Genomic DNA, 22103 nt, shown 5'->3' on the forward strand with positions numbered 1-22103 from the left:
AATGGCCTCAAAATGAAACCTTATGTACCTGCATATCTACAGTGATCAAATTGTCAGTTTAGCTCTGATGTTTTACCGTAAAAATCAAAATTCTGGTTTTATTATCGAATTGCTTTGAACAATTGAACATTGTTCGTATGGTACCTTGAAACACCGTATCCATGGGAACACAAAGACTGCAGCACTACGGTAAGGTGCAGTTCCATTGCTGAGATCCTGAACGTGGTTATTAAATAAATCGACCAACAAATTGATCATGGTCATATTGTGCCGGTGCAAAATGATCATGGCCACATTGTGCAGGTGCAAAATGATCATGGCCACATTGTGCAGGTGCAAAATGATCATGGCCACATTGTGCAGGTGTAAAATGATCATGGCTATATTGTGCAGGTGCAAAATGATAATGGCCACATTGTGCAGGTGCAAAATGATCATGGCCACATTGTGCAGGTGCAAAATGATAATGGCCACATTGTGCAGGTGCAAAAGGATCATGGCTATATTGTGCAGGTGCAAAATGATCATGGCCACATTGTGCAGGGGCAAAATGATCATGGACACATTGTGCAGGTGCGAAATGATACAATCGCATGACGGTGTCGTCTCAACAAGTGAACAAATGATTGTTATTCGTTTTTGAAAGCCATAATTATTCCTACGTTTTTGTGGGATGGACTGGGGGAAGTGAAGCCCATATCTTGCCTCAAGTCTTTCACGAACCGGCTGGCCTGGTCTGACGTTTGCCTCAGTAATTATGGCAGGAATTTGGAATTTGCCCAAGGTGCCGGCGAAAGCTCGCCTACTCTAAGCGAAGGACACCGTGGGATGTTTAAATATTCATTCCTATCACGCCAGGAGGCACACCGGAGCTGCGGAGGCTGTTTTATTGGACGAGGAGTGAAATCCACTCCGACGCAGGATACTCGAATGGCTTTTTACTCCCAGTAAGCTGGTGCTCATTTTACCGACCTGGGAGGGATCACAGGGATAGTTTATAGCTGGGTCGGGATTCGAACCTATCTGTGAAACACCGGGATGGCAGGTTGTAGCTGGGTCGGGATTCGAACCTACCTGTGAAACACCGGGATGGCAGGTTGTAGCTGGATCGGGATTCGAACCTACCTGTGAAACACCGGGATGGCAGGTTATAGCTGGGTCTGGATTCGAACCTACCTGTGAAACACCGGGATGGCAGGTTATAGCTGGGTCGGGATTCAAACCTACCTGTGAAACACCGGGATGGTAGGTTGTAGCTGGGTCGGGATTCGAACCTACCTGTGAAACTCCGGGATGGCAGGTTGTAGCTGGATCGGGATTCGAACCTACCTGTGAAACACCGGGATGGCAGGTTATAGCTGGGTCTGGATTCGAACCTACCTGTGAAACACCGGGATGGCAGGTTGTGGCTGGGTCGGGATTCGAACCTACCTGTGAAACACCGGGATGGCAGGTTATAGCTGAGTCTCGATTCGAACCTACCTGTGAAACACCGGGATGGCAGGTTGTAGCTGGGTCAGGATTCGAAAGTACCTGTGAAACACCGGGATGACATGTTGTAGCTGGGTCAGGATTCTTACGTACCTGTGAAACACCGGGATGACATGTTGTAGCTGGGTCTGGATTCGAATCTACCTGTGAAACACCGGGATGGCAGGTTGTTGCTGGGTCGGGATTCGAACCTACCTGTGAAACACCGGGATGGCAGGTTATAGCTGAGTCTGGATTCGAAACTACCTGTGAAACACCGGGATGGCAGGTTGTAGCTGGGTCGGGATTCGAATCTATCTGTGAAACACCGGGATGGCAGGTTATAGCTTGGTCGGGATTCGAACCTTCCTGTGAAACACCGGGATGCCAGGTTATAGCTTGGTCGGGATTTGAACCTTCTTGTGAAACACCGGGATGGCAGGTTGTAGCTGGGTCGGGATTCGAACCTACCTGTGAAACACCGGGATGGCAGGTTGTAGCTGGGTCGGGATTCGAACCTATCTGAGAAACACCGGGATGGCAGGTTATAGCTGGGTCGGGATTCGAACCTATCTGTGAAACACCGGGATGGCAGGTTGTAGCTGGGTCGGGATTCGAACCTACCTGTGAAACACCGGGATGGCAGGTTGTAGCTGGGTCGGGATTCAAACCTACCTGTGAAACACCGGGATGGCAGGTTATAGCTGGGTCGGGATTCAAACCTACCTGTGAAACACCGGGATGGCAGGTTATAGCTGGGTCGGGATTCAAACCTCGACCCAGGTATATGAGCTGTCACCTTTGTGTTTCGTCGCTCTCAGACAAGGGACAGACATCGATGTACACGGTCCTTGGTACGACATTATTAGTCGATGGACGTTGAAGATCTCACAGGTGTCCTTAGCGAATAGTCGGCGAGTTATCGCCGGCACTTTGACCAAATTACAAATTCCTGCCCCAACCTAACAGGTGACAGTGACTTCACCCCTTACAGAGTCGGTTGAGCACAGGTTACCTGCATATGTCGACTCAACAAAGACAAGACCTAAATTCGCCGATTTGTGCCGATATAATGAAATAGCAAATGTGACGTGCGTCCGATTATGACGTAATAAGGGAATATTTGATGGTCGCGGTGCTAGGATTTGACAATGGACCTTTAACAGGTGGCCAGGGCCAATTTTGAATGAAATCACTTGATGTTCCATTACTCGCGTATATGCCGCACGTATATATTGCTGTTGGTTGCATCATTTATGAGGGTTCGGCCACGCGCCGCTGGAGCACCCCACCCAGTTTTGCAGATCACTCATTGGGAACGGTCGGTGGAATGTTTTTTTTTGTCGGGCATTTGTAAAGTTTTAATGGCGGCAAACAAGCGATGGCGGCTCCATGAAGGGCACAAGCAGCGGCGGGTGGGGATTGCGCGTCTCAAGGTGGGAGCGAAGCGAGACCGCGCCCGATCGATCCGCCCAGCCTTCCCCACTCCCCGGAACATCCGTCGACCACACGCAGCCACAGGAGGCGTCGCACGGTCGCGGCCTCTCGAAACACGAGGTTACCGGCCGAGCCGCCACCGGGATTTACCAAGGATTTGCGCTCGCGGTTCATGCCTGGAATTCCACGGAGCTCGGGCCACGTGTTGGCGCGCGCACTGGTCGAGCTTCGCGCGAGGCGTCGGGAGTGAAGAGCTCCCGCGAGGAGGCATCCTGGATGAAGAAGTTGGTGCGGACAGGGACCCGCACTCATTTCTGGGCGCTGATCGCCATCGCAGGTGCCGACCGAAAGTGTTAACGTTTGTCCGCTCCTCGTCGTTCTGCGCGTCGCGAACTCGCCGGGATCGGGCGTCCGTCGAGAGCGGAGAACTCTCCAGGATCGGGCGTCTGTCGAGAGTGGAGAACTCTCCGGGATCGGGCATCCGTCGAGAGCGGAGCACTCTCCCGGATTGGGTGTCCACCGAGAGCAGAGAACTCTCCGGGATCGGGCGTCCGTCGAGAGCGAGAACTCTCCGGGATCGGGCATCCGTCGAGAGCAGAGAACTCTCCGGGATCGGGCGTCCGTCGAGAGCGTAGAACTCTCCGGGATCGGGCGTCCGTCGAGAGCGGAGAACTCTCCGGGATTGGGCGTCCGTTGAGAGCGGAGAACTCTCCGGGATCCGGCGTCCGTCGAGAGCGGAGAACTCTCCGGGATTTGGCATCCGTCGAGAGCGGAGAACTCTTGGGGATCGGGCGTCCGTCGAGAGCGGAGAACTCTCCGGGATCCGGCGTCCGTCGAGAGCGGAGAACTCTCCGGGATCGGGCGTCCGTCGAGAGCGGAGAACTCTCCGGGATCGGGCGTCCGTCGAGAGCGGAGAATTCTCCGGGATTGGGCGTCTGTCGAGAGCGGAGAATTCTCCGGGATTGGGCGTCTGTCGAGAGCGAAGAACTCTCTGGGATCGAGTGTCCGTCGAGAGTGGAGAGAATCCCGGCACCGGGCGCGGGCGAGTCGTTCGCTTTTCGCCCTCCCGTGCGCTCGAGCCGCAGTGACGCGCCCGGCGCGCAGGTGCAGTCGCGGATACCTGGGCTGAATGGACGAACGCGCCGCGGCGAGCGATGACGATGCGAGGAAGGAACTGCTGACGCACGAAGGGACCCGGGACACGAGAGACGAGGTGCGGCTCCAGGCCGAGGTGCGACTCCAGGCCGAGGTGCGACTCCAGGCCGAGGTGCGACTCCAGGACGAGGTGCGGTGAAGGGCTTGAGTTGCTGACGATGGCGAAGACAACGGCGACGCGGCTGCTGCCGCTCTTGGTGCTTTTGCAGCTGTCTCTACCGGGGCGGTGTGCATGGCAGGTGCGTGTTCGTCGATGTCCCGGCTTTGCCTGCGAATTACCTGTGTCGGGGTTCTAACCTTTTAAAGTGAAGTTGCTTGCGATGTGCATGTCCTTTAATCGCGGGAAAAGCAGGTTGATATCGCGTGTAGCTCGGCATACCTGCGCGAACAACTTGCAGCTCCGCTTTAATTAGCGCGTCATGGTCTGTAAAGCGAGCAGGTATCAGCCTACGGTGTTACCTGCTTTGTCGTATTAGAACCGCGCCTCGCCGCCAGGTATCGCAGCATGACTCGCTGTTTACCTCTCTCGGATCTTCGGGCATCTACCTGTGTGGAGACGCTACCTCTGACAACACCTTTTCATTTTGGTTGTGCCATGCTGTTTAAATAGTAAAAGAGTAAACACGTGTGGCCATCTCGGTTTATTATGTACGCACAGGTGTGGTGGCAAATTGAGGAAAGGGAGAGATGGGAAGTAGGTTGGAGAAGTGTGGGAGGAGTGGATGAATGAGGTAGATGAGTAAGAGTTCTTTATGAGGGGTAGGAGGTGGATTGTAAGGAGCCATTGGACATGTAAATCTATGAAGCATATGGAGGCGTAGATACACGTCATGTATGTACACTCCTCTCATCTGGAGATATTGTCCAGATTTTACAATACGTGAGTATACGTCCACATCAGTGCTGCTATGGTATTTACATGAAATGTGTATATGTATATATTTATTTACTCTTTTTCTTATTTTGCCATCTTAGCAATGGCTTTCTTACTGCCACTCGACCTGTCAAACCTGCAGCTCGAAGTCTTCTCTTCACAGTTGAAACTGAGACTTGCTTACTTCGACCAGTGTTAAGCTGTGCTTGAAGCTGTTGTCCTGTGAGCCGCCCATCACGCAAGCTGTTGACTCTCAGAAACTTGTCTTCTGATTCTGTTGTGGCTTTGGGTCTGCCAGACCTCTTCCTGTCAGAGTTTCCTCCGTTTCCGAGTGCCTTTTGATGGTGAAGGAAACTGTACTCACTGACACCATGGCTTTCTTTGCAACTTCTCTAAAGGAAAGACCTACACTTTTAAGGGATATAATGGTTTGTCTGTCTTCCATTGTTAATTGCCTTTTTCTCGCCATTATGATAGCAATATACTACTTCCTGCAGTGCAATATTGTCCAAACAATGCTTCAGAGGGTGTAATAACAGTCTGTTCCAATACTGTTTTTATACAGACAGGGGGTTTGTAATCGAGTCATCAGCAGAGTTTGGGACACCTGTAGGAATTATTTCCATCAACTTTCAAGGCTTAATTTACTTACATTGCTGCAGAACAGCTGTAAGTTGTTAACCCATTACTTGCTCCCTGAAGAAGGCATTTTTTTACAATATAACTGTGCAATTTACATTATTTTCCCGTTTTTGTTAACCTAAACTTTTTTTTATTAACCTTGAGCAGTTTACTGCTTACCTTTGTCCCATTTCAGGTTATTCACTGGACTTGAATTGCTTAAATTTCAATAACAAAAACTGGAAAAATTGAGGTGTTCTAAAACTTTTGACCGGTAGTGTATATATACTATTAATATATATTTATATATATTTTTTCTTGTGTGTATATATATATATATATATATATATATATATATATATATATATATATATATATATATATATACACACTGTATATATACTTATTTATTTACTGTATATATTGTTGTGGATCTTCCGAAGCCCGTTCCACGTTACAAAGGGGGGGATTAAACCCCTTTTTCCCCTTGGGTCTTCGTGTCCACGAGGCCGAATCGCCACTTCCGCAGCAAGCATGAAAACGGGTATCAGGTCGACGCCGCACGTACCTTTAACCCACGCTGCCACGAAAGCGGGGACCGGACCTCGCACGAGCCACGCTTAATCGAGTACGCCCGAGCGGTGTGCATATCATGTGACTCATGCCGTTACTTTTATGGAACCCGATTCGAGCGGTTCTATTCGTACTATGCGAAGCCAATTAATGGAAGGGACGGGAACGGTCAAATAAGAGGAATAACACGATTTCTTATAATGTACAATTATTCGCAGAGACACAGAGCAGGCACTTAAACAATGTTAACTTATACCCAGACACAGGGCCCACTCATGCACACGGGGAGATGGAGGAAGAATGTTCGCGCGCCAAGCGTGCTTTGCCATCAGTCGCTCCGGGACAGCTCGCCTGGCGGGGCCCTCTGGCGGTCATGGCACATGCAGGGTAAATGCAGGCAAGGAGGTCACGCGTCTGTGGCCCAGAACGGGTCGTCTCCTCGAACGCGCGATGAATACAGCGCAGAGCGCAGGGCACGGGGCACGGGGGATTCGTGTACCGCGCGGCTATTTCAGTGATTCAAGTCCAACACTCTGACTCGTTCTCTTGCGCGTTCTCTCTCTCTGACTTGCACTCCAGCTCAACTCCTTGCGTTCTCGTGCGTTCTGCCTGCGTTCTGACTCGCACTCCTCGAATGAACGGAACTCCAACTCCGACTGAGGTGGGGGGCTCGGAGCAGAATTTTATGGCTCCGCCCCGGCCTTACTCGAATGTTCCAAGCCCCACCTCTCATCGCCGTGGTTAGCCACTCCCCTCGAGCCCTGATTGGCGGCTCGCGCTTACCGGACACTCCCCCTGCAGCTCCTCCCTTCGGCATTGCCAGACTTGTTCAGGCCTGCCACGTGGCATTTCAGCGCCAAAAGACCGCCCTACTCACGGGCCTGCTCAACGCAAAACTAAACACAGGAAAGGACTACGCTTACATTTACTAAGAAATAACTGAACTACCGCGAGGCTTCATGTTGTGGTGCGTCTACCGACGAGGGGGATTATCCTTTATTCCAAAACCACAACAATATATTATATTGTTGTGGTTTTGGAATAAAGGTTAATCTGTGCAGCGTCTGTCCTGTGTTGTCCTGTGTTGTCTTGTCACTGAACTACTCTCTCAAACTTTTGTGAAATCGTACCAAACTTCTGGTATGCACATATTTCTCCCGTCGGTATGTCCTAAGGGTATTTTTATTGAAAAATTTTCCAGTTATTATTTTATTTTTTGGGGGAATTTTTTTGGGGAATTTTTTTTTTCAACTTCAATTGTTTATAAAATGTGATATCACGTCTATTACAAATACATTTGTGCAAAATAATTGTTTGAATTATGATTGGTTCAAACCATGACAAAACGGCAACTCGGGTACAGTCATTTATCTATATATATCTACACATCTGGTCAGTGTCTGTGTTGTCACTTAACGACACCCTCAAACTTTTGTTTCCGTGGTTGTGAAGTGTTTTTAATAACGTTGTGGTGGTTTTGAATCGCGTGGTGGTGAGGTATTTTGAATTATGTGGTGGTGAGGTGTTTTTAAATGACGTGGTGGTGAGGTGTTTTTAAATCACATTGTGGTGAGGTGTTTTTAAATCACATGGTGGTGAGGTTTTGAATCACGTGGTGGTGAGGTATTAATAATTACGTGGTGGTGACGTATTTTTAATTATGTGGTGGTGAGGTGTTTTGAATTAGTTGGTGTTGAGGGGTTTTGAATTACGTGGTGGTGAGGTGTTTTGAATTACTTGGTGGTGAGGTGTTTTTAAATGACGTGGTGGTGAGGTGTTTTTAATTTCGTGGCTGTGAGGAGTTTTTATTAACTGTTTTATGGCTGTGAGGTGTTTTTATAACGTGTTTTATAGCTGTGAGGTGTTTTATTACGTGTTTTATGGCTGTGAGGTGTTTTCAATTTCGTGGTGGTGAGGTGTTTTTAATTTCATGGTGGTGAGGTGTTTTTATTACGTGTTTTATGGCTGTGAGGTGTTTTAAATTACTTGGTGGTGAGGTGTTTTGAATTACTTGGTGGTGAGGTGTTTTGAATTACTTGGTGGTGAGGTGTTTTAAATTACTTGGTGGTGAGGTGTTTTGAATTACTTGGTCGTGAGGTGTTTTAAATTACTTGGTGGTGAGGTGTTTTAAATTACTTGGTGGTGAGGTGTTTTTATTACGTGTTTTATGGCTGTGAGGTGTTTTGAATTACTTGGTGGTGAGGTGTTTTAAATTACTTGGTGGTGAGGTGTTTTAAATTACTTGGTGGTGAGGTGTTTTTATTACGTGTTTCATGGCTGTGAGGTGTTTTGAATTACTTGGTGGTGAGGTGTTTTGAATTACTTGGTGGTGAGGTGTTTTGAATTACGTGGTGGTGAGGTGTAATCGTCCCAAACCTGCAGTCTGCACCTACCCCTCCCCTTTGTATGTGCTGAGGGGTTCTTTCTTGAAAAAAAAACATTCAACCTAAATCTTCAACCTAAATTGCTTATAAAAATGTAATATCACAAACACAACAAATACATTTGTGCAAAATAATTGTTTGTATTATGATTGGTGTAAATCATGACAACACAGCAACTCATGTACAGTCATTATCCTCAGCTAAATTAAGGCTCGCCGAGCCAAGCTAGTATATATATATATTTACTGTGTGTATCTATATTATAATAGGCTACGGTGATTCTGTCTGTCTGTCTGTCTGGGGGTGTGGCTTACTCCGTTTACAGAGTAGCTCCACCCATTCTTGGAGAGGCTTCATATAAACAAATATCCACCATTTTATTAACTCGAATAGCTTAGAGGCCTGTTTAGTTAGGCCCGTGCTGTCTTTCTCTCTCTCACAGGTTTATTGTCCCCCGTCGCACCGCGGAGCGAAAGGGGGAGTATGGTTTTCCCCTCCGTCCGTGCGTCCGTCCATCCGTGTGTGCGGACGTGCATGCGTGCGTGCATAAGCGAAGGACCGAATTCTAATTTGGTGTGTGGTTGCAACCCACGTCAGAATCCAAGATGGCCACCGCCATGTATGTCTGAACATTGTGAGTGGGATATCGTGAAAAATAAACGGACTACTAAATTCTAATCTGGGGTGTGGGTGTATCTCGGCATAAGGAAGAACCCTATTCAAAATTGGGTCGCCAACTCAAAATCCAAGATGGCCGCCACCATATATATGTCTGAACCTTGTGAGCGAAATATCTTGAAAAATAAACGAACTACTAACTTCTAATCTGGTGTGTGGGTGTACCTACGCATAAGGAAGAACGCTATTGAAAATTGGGTCGCAACGTCAAAATCCAAGATGGCCGCCTTGCGTCTTCCACTTTGTCAACTCGCATCACTTCACCGACGGGGGACCTCGGCGTAACGCTTGTTTCAACTCAAATTCACTATATCATTTCATTTTTAACAGTCGCCAACATAGTTTTAGACTCGGTTGAAAAAAAACGTGAAGAAAATCCCATGAAAGTTTCCGTTTATAGAACGAAATGATTTCTCAAAGTCCTGTAAAATAAAGCCCATTCATTGAGTCACCCTCACGATTTTATCTCGAATTCACCATCTGATTTCATTTTTATCGATGGTTTTAGACTCGGTATCAGAAATAATTGAGAACATTCACGCACACACTGGAAAATGCAGAGATGTAGCGGTTACCGGAAGCATGACACAATCACCTTGCACCGGCCGATGACGTAACCGACGGGCGGTTACTTGCCCGGACGTGTCCGGACTTGCCTTGCCCGGGCAGACTCTCGATTTTCACACCATGCCCCGTTGAGAGGTGTGGCTGACTTATTTGCATACCATGCCCCGCCTGAGAGGCGTGGCTTTTGTGTGGTGAACTTTTGATATAAATTGCCGCCCGTGTTAACGGGCTATTGAGTGCTTTTGAGTTCTTCTGAGTTGAGCTAGAATAAATAGCTCAGTGAAACTTCGTTCCTGGTGTCGTCCATTTTGTCCGGCTTTATCGTGCGAGCATAGCTCCACAATTGGTGACCCCTTTTCGAGAACACGGTGATGGAGTCATCTGTAGCTTTGAAGCTCCCTGGCTTCTGGGAATCACACGCAGCCGTCTGGTTCACCCAGGCAGATTCTCTCTTCGCCCTGCGGGACATCACGGAGGACACGACGCGCTACCTCCATGTGGTCTCCGCGCTCAATGCCTCCACTGCTGCCCGGGTCCTGAGCTTCCTACAGAACCCGCCAAACGCCGACAAATACGGCGCGCTCAAAGGCCTACTCCTCGGTGCGTTTGGACTCATGGAGACCGAACGCGCGCGACAACTGCTCGACCTCCCGGAGCTGGGTGAGGCCCGTCCATCCGAGCGCATGGACCACATGCTGGCTCTACTCGGTGACCACAGTCCGGATTTCCTCTTCCGCGAGCTGTTCCTCCGGCAGCTACCCGGGCAGGTACGGTTAGCTTTGGCTAACTCGCCCATCACGGACCCTCGCGCCCTGGCCAAGGAGGCCGATAAATTTTTCTCGGCCAGGCGACATGTCAGAGCGGCCGCCTGGAACCCTGGGCCGACCGAGGCAACGCCCGTGCCACGACCGGCGCCACCACAGGCCGAGTCAGTGCCACTGGCGACAGCGGCCGCTGTGACGCCCCATCGACCGAACCCGATGCGACCGACGGAGCCTCCACCAGAGCGGACCATGTGCTACTACCATGCCAGGGTCGGGCAGAAGGCCAGAACGTGCCGCCCACCGTGCACTTTCGGCAGGTCGGGAAACGACTAGGCCGGCGCTCGCTGCCTGCCATGAGCGTCGGTCATTCAGGCAGCCTTCTGTTTATCACGGACACAGCGTCCGGGCGGCGTTTTTTGTGCGACACCAGCACTCAGATGAGCGTGATACCCGCCTCAGTGCAGGACAAACAGGCCGCGCTTTGCAGCCCCGCCGTGGTCACCGCAAACGGCTCTTCCATCCGCACCTTCGGGTTGTGCAGCGTCGCACTCTGCTTCGGGGGCCAGCGCTTCAGGTGGGACTTCATCATGGTGAACGTGCCCATGGCCTTGCTGGGTGCAGATTTTCTGTGCGCGCATGGGCTTTTGGTGAACGTCAAATGGCGTCGGCTCATCAACGCAGAGACCTTCAGCTCGCTCGCTTGCTCATTGAGCGGCTCCGCACCAACCAAGCTAGCCTGCGCGCTCCCGGCCGTGGACGATTTCACCCGCCTGCTGACCGAGTTTCCCGCCTTCACGCAGCCGACGTTTTTGGCCATCGCCATCAAACACGGCGTCGAACACCACATCCTGACCACTGGTCCACCGGTCTACACCAGGGCTTGTCGCCTCGACCCGACCAAACTCGCCGTGGCGAAGGCGGAATTCGACGCGCTGGAGCGATTGGGCATTGTGCGGCGCTCGAATAGCGCGTGGGCCTCGCCCCTGCACATCGTGCCCAAACCGGGTGGCGGATGGCGACCATGCGGCGATTACCGCCGCCTCAACGACGCCACCACACCCGACCGGTACCCGATACCACACTTACAGGTCTTTTCCGCCCGTTTGGCGGGGCGGGTGATCTTTTCCAAGGTTGACCTCATTCGGGACTACCACCAGGTACCCATCCGGCCGGTCAACGTGCCGAAGACGGTGGTAATTACACCTTTTGGCCTCTTCGAGTTCCTTCACATGCCGTTCGGCCTTAAGAACATGGCCCAAGCCTTCCAGCGGCTGAGGCACAGCATGCTGCGCGACCTCACCTTCCTTTTCGTCTACTTGGACGACATTCTCGTCGCCAGGACTTCCCAGGCGGAGCACCTCATCCACCTGCGCACGCTTTTTGAGCGCCTCGGCCAGCACAGCCTCATCATCAACCCGGCGAAATGCCAGTTTGGCATAACGGCCGTCGACTTCCTGGGGCACCGCATCACGAAGCGCGGGGCCGTCCCGCTGCCTACCAAGGTGGAGGCAGTCACATGTTTCCCGTGCCCCCGCTCCATCAAGGCCCTACAGGAATTTTTGGGGATGGTAAATTTCTACCACAGGTTCGTGCCTCGCGCCGCGCAATTCATGCACCCCCTGACCGAACCCCTCCGGGGCAAGCCGGCCAAGCACGACGTCGCCTGGACCAAAGAGATGGAGGAGGCGTTCACGGGCGCAAAGCTGGCCCTCGCCAACGCGACCATGCTGGCGCCCCCGGCGTTCGACGCACCCATCGCCCTCACCACGGATGCTTCCGACTATGCAGTGGGCGCCGTGCATGAACAGTGGGTGAACGGGGCTAGGCAACCGCTGGCCTTCTTCAGCCGGCAGCTTCACCCTAACGAGCGCAAGTATAGCGCTTTCGACCGCGAGCTCCTCAGTCTTTACCTGGCCGTTCGCCACTTCCGCCATCTTTTAGAGGACCGCCCGTTCACGGCGTTTGTGGACCACAAACCCCTGGTATTCGCCATGGCCAAGGTTGCAGAGCCGTGGTCGGCCCGCCAGCAGCGCCACCCCTCCGCCGTGTCCGAATTTACAACGGACATCCAGCACGTCGCGGGCAAGGACAACGCTGTGGCCGATTGCCTCTCCCGGTCCGGCGCGAATGCCGTCCACCTCGGTGTGGACTTCGCCCGCATGGCGGCCGAACAGACCACCGACCCCACGGTGCAAGCCCTCCGGACAGCGGACACAGGCCTGCGGTTGGCCGACGTCCCCTTCGAGGACACAGGCACAGTTCTCCTGTGCGACGTCTCCCTGGGCCAACCTCGCCCCATCGTGCCCACCGGATGGCAGCGGCACATTTTTGACGCCCTCCACGGCCTTTCCTTCCTGGGCCGGAAAGCGTCGCAGAAGCTCGTGGCAGCAAAGTTCGTCTGGCACGGGCTCCGCAAGGACGTCCGCGACTGGGCCAACGCCTGTGTTGCCTGCCAGCGCGCGAAGGTCCACCGGCACACCCAGGCCCCGTTGGCACCATTCGACGTGCCCGCACGGCGCATCGACCACGTCAATGTGGACCTGGTGGGACCGCTTCCCTCCACGCAGGGCTTCACCCACCTCCTCACGATGGTGGACAGGACCACCAGGTGGCAGGAGGCCATCCCGTTGGCATCAACAACATCCGCCGACGTGGCGCAGGCCTTCATTGGCACCTGGATTGCCCGTTTTGGTGCCCCCTCGGACATCTCCTCCGACAGAGGCCCGCAATTCACCTCTGAGCTTTGGGGCGTGGTCGCCCAGGCCTTGGGGGTCAAGATACACCGCACCACGGCCTACCACCCCCCAAGCCAACGGCTTGTGCGAGTGGATCCACCGCTCGATGAGGGCCGCTCTCAAGGCCAGCCTCCAGGACAACGGTTGGGCCGACAGGCTCCTGTGGGTCCTATTGGGCCTCCGAACGGCCCCTAAAGAGGACCTCCAGGCTTCCACCACCGAGCTGGTCTACGGCCAGCCACTGCGCGTGCCGGTCGAGTTCATCCCTGATGCCACCGGCCCCTGGTCCTCGGCTTGCCAACGCTCGGTCCTCCAGGAGGCCGCCAGGAGATTTGCCCCCGTGCCCACGTCCCACCACGGCTGCCCCCAACCCCACGTCCCCCCAGCACTTCGCACTGCGGAGTACGTTTTTATCCGGAACGACGCACACCGGAGACCGCTCCGGCCGCCGTATGATGGACCTTTCTGGGTCCTGAAGAGCGACGACAAGTCGTTCATCATTGACATTGGCGGCAAACCGGACGGCATCTCCATGGACCGCCTCAAGCCGGCCCATTTGGACCTCGACCAACCTCCACGGTTGGCCCTTCCTCCACGACGGGGCCGTCCTCCGTCAACCAAGCCCCTCGCCCGACCATCCACCGCCAAGCCACCTACCACCCCCACACGAATCGCCAGGGGTCGTTTCGGCTGGGTCATCAAGACCCCCATCAAACTGACTCTCCCGGTGCAAGTTAATTCGGGGGGGGGGGGGGGCGCATGTAGCAGTTACCGGAAGCATGACACAATCACCTTGCACCAGCCGATGATGTAACCGGCGGGCGGTTACTTGCCCGGACTCGCCCGGACGTGTCTGGACTTGCCTTGCCCGGGGGACTCTCGATTTACATACCACGCCCCGTTGAGAGGCGTGGCTGACTTATTTCAATACCACGCCCCACCTGAGAGGCGTGGCTTTTGTGTGGTGAACTTTTGTTATAAATTGCCGCCCGTGTTAACGGGCTATTGCGTGCTTTTGAGTTCTTTCGAGTTGAGCTGGAATAAATAGCTCAGTGAAACTTCGTTCCTGGTGTCGTCCATTTTGTCCGGCTTTATCGTGCGAGCATAGCTCCACAGAGATATATTTTTAAAAATCGCGCCACGATGATACACGAAAATACACCGCCTAAAATAAGTCGGGGAAAATGTCGACATAATTATATTAAAAATTCGCTTTTTCTTTTCCGTTAAGATATATTACTTTTACTTTTGATGACAGTCGTCACAAAAACGTCAACAATGATGCCGAGATATGACATATATTTCTTCGTTCCTATTTCATTCAACATTATTATCCAGAAGTAAAATATGTTTCAGGAAATTACCGAGAGATATTTCTTCCTTTTTTAAAAATTAGTTAGGTGCACATACACTTTAAATAGGTTTCTTTGAAATCTTTAATGACTCAACCGGATACAACGCGGAACTATGTATCGTACACCGCCCAAATAGCTCAAAATGTCGACATATATGAAAAATTTGCTTTTTCTTTTCCGTTAAGATGTATTACTTTTCCGTTTGATGATAGTCGCCACAAAAACATCAACAATGATGCCGATGTGGCGTACACGAAAGCCCACTGGCGTGGTGACATCATTCCGTGCACCAAGTGGGCGGCGGCCACGCCCGAGGGGTAGGCGTGGCCTCAGGATATACACTGGCCGCGCAGCCCAGAGCGTGCCAGTGCTACAGTGACCTCTTTGAATAAAGAACATCAAACTTACCGCGTTCTCCGCTTCCTCCTTGGCAGCAAGTCACGCGCGTAGCACTGCGTGCTCAATTGGTGACCTCCGAAATTCGAGTCAGCCGTCGCTGACTACCCGAAACCGCCGCAACAATGGCTACCAACGCGGTCTCCATCAAGCTCCCCGAATTCTGGGAGTCACAACCCGAAGTTTGGTTCCTGCAGGCGGAAGCCCAGTTCCGACTTCGAGGCATCACGGTGGACGAGACCATGTACTGCCACGTGGTCGCCGCCCTCGGGCCCGGCACGGCCACCCACGTCGTATCGGTCCTAAGGGATCCACCTGCCGACGGCAAGTACGAGGCGGTCAAGCGTCTCCTCCTCGCCACGTTCGGCCTTACGGTGGACGCACGGGCCGATCGCCTCTTGGACCTCCCCGAGATCGGGGACACGTGACCGTCGGTCCGTATGGACCATATGCTGGCGCTCATGGGCGACGAAACCCCCAACGCTCTATTCCGGGTGTTGTTTCGACGCCAGCTGCCAGCACGAGTCCACCTCGCTTTGGCTGGTTCCACGTTAACGGAACCCCGTGCGCTCGCTGCCGAGGCCGACAAATACTATGCGGCTTTGGCCACGCAGGCGAGTCTTGGCGCGGTTGCCGCTCCCGAGGCTCCCGAGGCTTTCCCCGATGCACCACACCTCGTGTCCGCCGCCACGCCCCAACCACCACCGCCACCGCCGCCGCGAAGAAAATCGCGGCCTCCAACTCCGCAGCTGCCCGCCTGGTGTTTCTTCCACACCAAGTTCGGCCACGAGGCTCGGCAGAGTCGCCCGCCGTGCTCATTCGGCAGGTCGGGAAACGGGCGAGCCGGTGCTCGGTGGCAACGGTGAGCGTCGGCAATTCCAACAGCCTTCTGTACATAACGGACACTTTGTCCGGGTGCCGTTACCTGTGCGATACGGGAGCGCAGGTGAGTGTCGTTCCTGCCGGTACGTCCGACAAGCACACCGCGGGCCGAGGTCCCGCGCTGCTTGCGGTCAATGGTACGTCTATATGCACGTACGGAAAACGCTGTCTCTCCCTGCGGTTCGGAGGTCAGGTTTTCCGTTGGTCGTTCGTTATGGCCGACGTGCCCATGGCACTGCTCGGCGTGGACTTCTTATGTGCTAATGGATTACTGGTCGATGTAAAGCGCAGAAGGCTTGTCCAGGCTGAGATGTTCAGCTCGCTCGCGTGTGCGCTGCCCGGCTCGTTGAGCAGCTCACAGAGCGGCTCATCGAGTGGCTCGCCGAGCGGCTTGCTGAGCGGTTCCGTTCCGGTCAGGTTCATTTGTACGCTTCCGGCAGCGGACGAATTCGCCCGCCTCCTCACGGGTTTTCCGGCCCTCACTCGGCCGACCTTCTTGGCGGGGACCGTCGAGCACGGGGTGGAACATCACATCCCCACCACCGGGCCACCGGTCTACGCCCGGGCACGCCGCCTCGAGCCGACGAAGCTCGCGGTTGCGAAAGCGGAGTTCGCTACGCTGGAGCGGCTCGGCATCGTGCGGCGCTCCGAGAGTGCGTGGGCGTCCCCGCTCCACATCGTGCCCAAGCCCGGCGAGGGATGGCGACCGTGCGGGGACTACCGGCGCCTCAACGACGTCACCACCCCCGACCGCTACCCCGTCCCCCACATTCAGGACTTTTCCGCCCGCTTGGCGAATATGTCCTTCTTTTCAAATGTGGACCTCGTACGCGGCTACCATCAGGTCCCTGTCAGGCCGGAGGACATCCCGAAGACGGCTGTCATCACGCCATTCGGGCTTTTCGAATTCCTTCGGATGCCCTTCGGTTTGAAAAATGCGGCTCAGGCGTTCCAGCGCCTCATGGACAGCGTCTTGCGCGGTTTGGATTTTTTGTACGTCTACATGGACGACATCCTCGTCGCCAGCGCGTCCCGCGAAGAGCACCTACACCATCTCCGCACGCTCTTCGAACGTCTGGGCCAGCACGGCCTAATCGTGAACCCTGCCAAGTGCCGGTTCGGTGTCGCTGAAATCGACTTTTTGGGGCACCGCGTCACCAGGCACGGGGCCATCCCCCTACCGGCCAAGGTGGAGGCGGTGAAGGGGTTGCCGCACCCCCGCACGATCAAGGGGCTCCAGGAGTTCCTGGGCATGGTAAACTTTTACCATCGGTTCCTGCCCCGCATCGTCCAGCTCCTGCGCCCCTTACACGAGGCCCTTCGAGGGAAGCCGGGCAAAGGTGACATTACCTGGACCGAGCAGATGGACGCGGCATTCTCGGGCGCGAAGCTCACCTTGGCCAACGCCACCATGCTCACGCACCCGGCGCTCGATGCACCGATCGCCCTCACCTCCGACGCCTCGGACTACGCGGTGGGCGCGGTGTACGAGCAATGGGTGCATGGAGCTTGGCAACCACTGGCGTTCTTCAGCCGGCAGCTTCGCCCGCCTGAATGCCGTTACAGCACCTTCGACCGCGAGTTGCTTGGGCTTCACCTGGCGGTCAGGCACTTCCGCCATCTGCTCGAGGGCCGTGCGTTCACGGCCTTCGTCGACCACAAGCCGCTGGTTTTCGCGATGGGCAAGGTCGCCGAGCCGTGGTCGGCCCGGCAACAGCGTCACCTCGCGGCCGTGTCCGAGTACACGACGGACATCCGGCACGTCGCGGGAAAGGACAACCCGGTGGCCGATTGCCTTTCCCGGGCCGTCGCCCACGCAGTCCACCTTGGCATCGACTATGCCCGGATGGCAGTGGACCAGGCCGCCGACCCCGGGGTCCAGGCCCTGCGGACCGCCGTCACGGGCCTCCGCGTCACCGAGGTGCCCTTCGACGGCGCGGGCACGGCCCTCGTTTGCGACGTCTCCCTCGGGTTGCCTCGCCCTATCGTGCCCGCAGGCTGGCAGCGCCAGGTTTTTGACGCCATCCACGGCCTGTCCCACCCGGGCACGAGGGCCTCCCAGCAGTTGGTCGCCGACAAGTTTGTCTGGCATGGCCTCTGGAAGGCCGTCCGCGGCTGGGCCAGGACGTGCCTCGCGTGCCAGCGCGCAAAGGTGCACCGACACACCCAGGCCGCCTTGGCCCCGTTTACGGTGCCGGAACGTCTGTTCGACCACGTTATGTGGACCTGGTGGGACCTCTGCCCCCCTCGCCGGGTTTCACCCATGTCCTCACCATGGTGGACCGCACCACCCGGTGGCCGGAGGCCGTGCCTTTGGTGGCGACGACGGCGGCAGACGTCGCGCAGGCGTTCATCGCCACCTGGGTCGCCCAGTTCGGCGCCCCCTCGGACATCTCGTCCGACCGCGGCCCCCAGTTCACCTCGGAGCTCTGGGCCACGGTCGCGCGGGGGCTCGGGGTCCAGCTGCACCGAACCACGGCCTACCACCCCCAGGCCGACGGCCTGTGCGAGCGATTCCACCGCTCGTTGAAGGCCGCTCTCCGGGCCACCCTCCGCGACGGCAGCTGGGTCGACAGGCTCCCCTGGGTCCTGCTGGGCCTCAGGATGGCACCCAAGGAGGACCTGCGCGCATCCGCGGCGGAGTTGGTCTTTGGACAACCGCTGCGGGTGCCGGGCGAGTTCCTCCCCGACCCCACGGCACCTTGGTCCGCGGCGCAGGAGCATTCTGCGCTGCAGGAGACCGCCTGGAGGTTCGCCCCGGTGCCGACGGCGCACCACGGGCACCCTCCTACACACGTCGCCCCGGAGCTTTGCACCGCGGAGTACGTCTTCGTCCGGCACGACGCCCACCAGACACCACTGCGGCCCCCGTATGACGGGCCTTTCCGCGTGCTGGAGACCGGGGTGAAACATTTCACCCTGGACATCGGCGGCACTCCTGACCGGGTCTCCATAGACCGCCTCAAGCCGGCACACCTCGACGTGGACCACCCACCGCCGGTGGCTCGGCCCCCGCGTCGGGGCCGCCCCCCTGCGGGCGGACCCCCGGCACCGCCCAGCACCGCAGCCACGCCGCCCCCCGGTCCGGCACCCATCCCGGGTACAGCCGGGGGCATCCCACCTGGCATCCCTACACCCCGGACGCCGCCGGTCACCAGAGGGCGCTTCGGCCATGTCATCCGTTTGCCCTGCACACTGGCCCTCCAGGTGCGCGGGAATTCTGGGGGGGCACGTGTGGCGTACACGAAAGCCCACTGGCGTGGTGACATCATTCCGCGCACCAAGTGGGCGGCGGCCACGCCCGAGGGGTAGGCGTGGCCTCAGGATATACACCGGGTGCGCAGCCCGGTGCGTGCCAGTGCTACAGTGACCTCTTTGAATAAAGAACATCAAACTTACCGCGTTGTCCGCATCCTCCTTGGTAGCAAGTCACGCGCGTAGCACCCCGTGCTAAACCGACATGTATTTTTTCGCAGGGGCGGATCCAGGAATTTCAAGATGGGGGGGGGGGGGAGGGGGGTGCATGAAACTATAGCGTTGGGGAGGGATAAAGGGGGGTCTGGGGGTCCTCCCCCAAGAATTTCTTTTTTAATGATCGTCAGTAACGGCATTTCGTGCGTTCTTGGAAGTTTCTGCAGTTCCTTGTGTTCTTCCCTGGTCCAACAGTTCAGCAGATTCGCACCGCTTGCACCCTCGTCCTGGATCCGCCCCTGCTTCATTCCATATTTTATTCAACATTATTATCCGGAAGTAAAGGTTCACGTGTTCATTTCACGTGTAAAAAACAAACTCCATTTCACGTGTGCATGAGCGTGTCATTCACATATGTAAAATAAATAAACTAACAGACGGGAAATTGCTGACTTTTAAAACAAACACTTTAAACATGTATATACATGTGGTGTAGCGGTTACCGCTGGATGCACACAATCGCCTTGCACCGGCCAGAACACGGCCAGACGCGCCTCTCCCGGGCATGCCCGGACTCACTGTTCCCGGGCACGCCCGAACCTCCCGGGCACGCCCGGTCTCGTCTTTCCCGGGCATGCCCGCTCTCGCCTTTCCAGGGCTCGCCCAGAGCGTCTGGGCATGCCCGCTATCGCCTTTTCAGGGCTCGCCCAGAGCGTCCGGGCATGCCCGCTATCGCCTTTCCAGGGCTCGCCCAGAGCGTCCGGGCATGCCCGCTATCGCCTTTCCAGGGCTCGCCCAGAGCGCCCGGGCACGCCCAGCCTCGACTTGCCAGGCCGCAGCCAAACACGCCCGGGCAGGTCCAGACTCGCCTTTCCAAGGCTCGCCCTTGACACCCGGGCATGCCCGGTATAGCTTTTGCCGGGCAAACTTCCCGACATAAATGTGTATATATATTGCTGCCCGATAAACGGGCATGTCAGAATACCTGAGCTGTTTTGTTTCAATAAAGCAACTCGGACGAATTCCGTCTTTGGTCGCGTCAATTCTTTCGACTCGCGTTGGAGCGCAGTTTCTTCATTGGTGACCTACCGACATGGATACGGCAGTGACGCTTAAACTGCCTACCTTCTGGGAGGCTCACGCGGCTGTTTGGTTCGCTCAGGCGGACTCTCAGTTCGCCCTGCGAGGCATCACCGCGGACGACACCCGCTTCCACCATGTTGTGGCGGCGCTCGGTTCCGCCACCGCGGCCCGCGCCTTGAGCCTCCTCGAGCACCCGCCGGCTGCTGACAAATACGACGCGCTGAAGACACTCCTCCTCGATGCTTTCGCCCTCTCACCGGCAGCACGCGCACGGCGCCTGCTCGCTCTGCCCGAGCTCGGCGACACGCGCCTGTCAGAGCGCATGGACTATATGCTCTCGTTGCTCGGTGAGCACTCTCCGGATTTTCTGTTCCGCGAGCTGTTCCTTCGCCAGCTGCCTCACCCGGTACGCCTCGCCCTGGCTGGCACGTTGATCACGGATTCCCGCGCCCTCGCCAGGGAAGCCGATAAGATCTCCTCGGCGGGCCAGCACATCGGCGCGGTTACCTGGAGCCCGCCGCCGTCCGAGGCGACGCCCACGACGCCCGAGCGCCCTGCACGGTTGGAGGCCGAACTGCCGGTGCAACTGGCGGCCGCCACGCTGCACTGCCCGCTTCCGACACGACGGCCGGGGCCTCCACCTGACCGGGCGTGGTGTTATTACCATGCCAGGTTTGGACACGAGGCTCGGACGTGCCGGCCCCCGTGCACTTTCGGCAGGTCGGGAAACGGCCGGGCCGGCATTCATTCCCAGCCATGAGCACCGGCCACTCGGGCAACTTGCTGTTTATTCGGGACAAAGCGTCTGGGCGGCGTTTCCTGTGTGACACCGGCGCCCAACTGATCGTCATACCCGCCTCCGAGCAGGACAGGCGGGACGCCGTTTGCGGCCCCTCTTTGGTCGCTGCTAATGGCACATACGCACTTTCGGCCCACGCGTCATCACCCTCTGCTTCGGCAGCCAGCGTTTTCAATGGACTTTTGTGACCACCTGCGTCCCCATGGCTTTGCTGGGCGCCGACTTCCTCTGCGCGCACGGGCTGCTGGTCGACGTCAAACGTCGTCGCCTTGTCAACGCCGAGACCTTCAGCTCCCTGGCGTGCACGATGAGCAGCTCCGCGCCGACCGAACTGGCGTGCGCCCTCCCGGCAGCGAACGAGTTCGCTCGCCTGCTCGCAGAATTCCTGGCCTTCACGCGGCCGACGTTTTCGGCCGTCGCGGTGCGGCACGGGATCGAGCACCACATACCCACTACGGGCCCGCCGGTCTACGCCAGGGCCCGCCGCCTCGACCCGGCCAAGCTCGCCGTGGCGAAGGCCGAGTTCGACGCGTTGGAGCACCTCGGCATCGTGCGGCGCTCCGATAGCGTGTGGGCCTCGCCACTGCACATCGTGCCAAAGCCGGGGGGTGGATGGCGCCCGTGTGGCGACTACCGCCGTCTCAACGTCGCTACCACCCCCGACAGGTACCCGATCCCGCATATTCAGGACTTTTCCGCCCATTTGGTGGGACGGGTCATCTTTTCGAAAATTGACCTGATACGGGGCTACCACCAGGTACCTGTCCGGGCGGTCGACGTCCTGAAGATGGCCGTCATCACGCCGTTCGGCCTGTTCGAATTTTTGCGGATGCCGTTTGGCCTCAAGAACGCGGCCCAGGCGTTCCAGCGCTTGATGGACGGCGTGCTGCGCGACCTGCCGTTTCTTTTCGTCTATCTG

At 56.1% G+C, this 22103-nt stretch overlaps 1 protein-coding gene across 1 annotated transcript in view; it reads left to right on the forward strand.

Annotated features, from left to right (window-relative positions):
- The first annotated feature begins 2977 nt into the window (after positions 1 to 2977).
- LOC137438891 (noelin-3) overlaps positions 2978 to 22103 on the forward strand; it is a 121101-nt gene continuing 101975 nt past the window's right edge. The window contains exon 1 of the mRNA XM_068134345.2: positions 2978 to 4301. Coding sequence (XP_067990446.1) covers positions 4221 to 4301 — 81 coding nt within the window. The 5' untranslated portion in view covers positions 2978 to 4220. The remainder of the gene's footprint in view (positions 4302 to 22103) is intronic.

This window comes from Myxine glutinosa, chromosome 13 (assembly GCF_964187855.1).
Source record: "Myxine glutinosa chromosome 13, kmMyxGlut1.1, whole genome shotgun sequence".
Taxonomy (NCBI): domain Eukaryota; kingdom Metazoa; phylum Chordata; class Myxini; order Myxiniformes; family Myxinidae; genus Myxine; species Myxine glutinosa.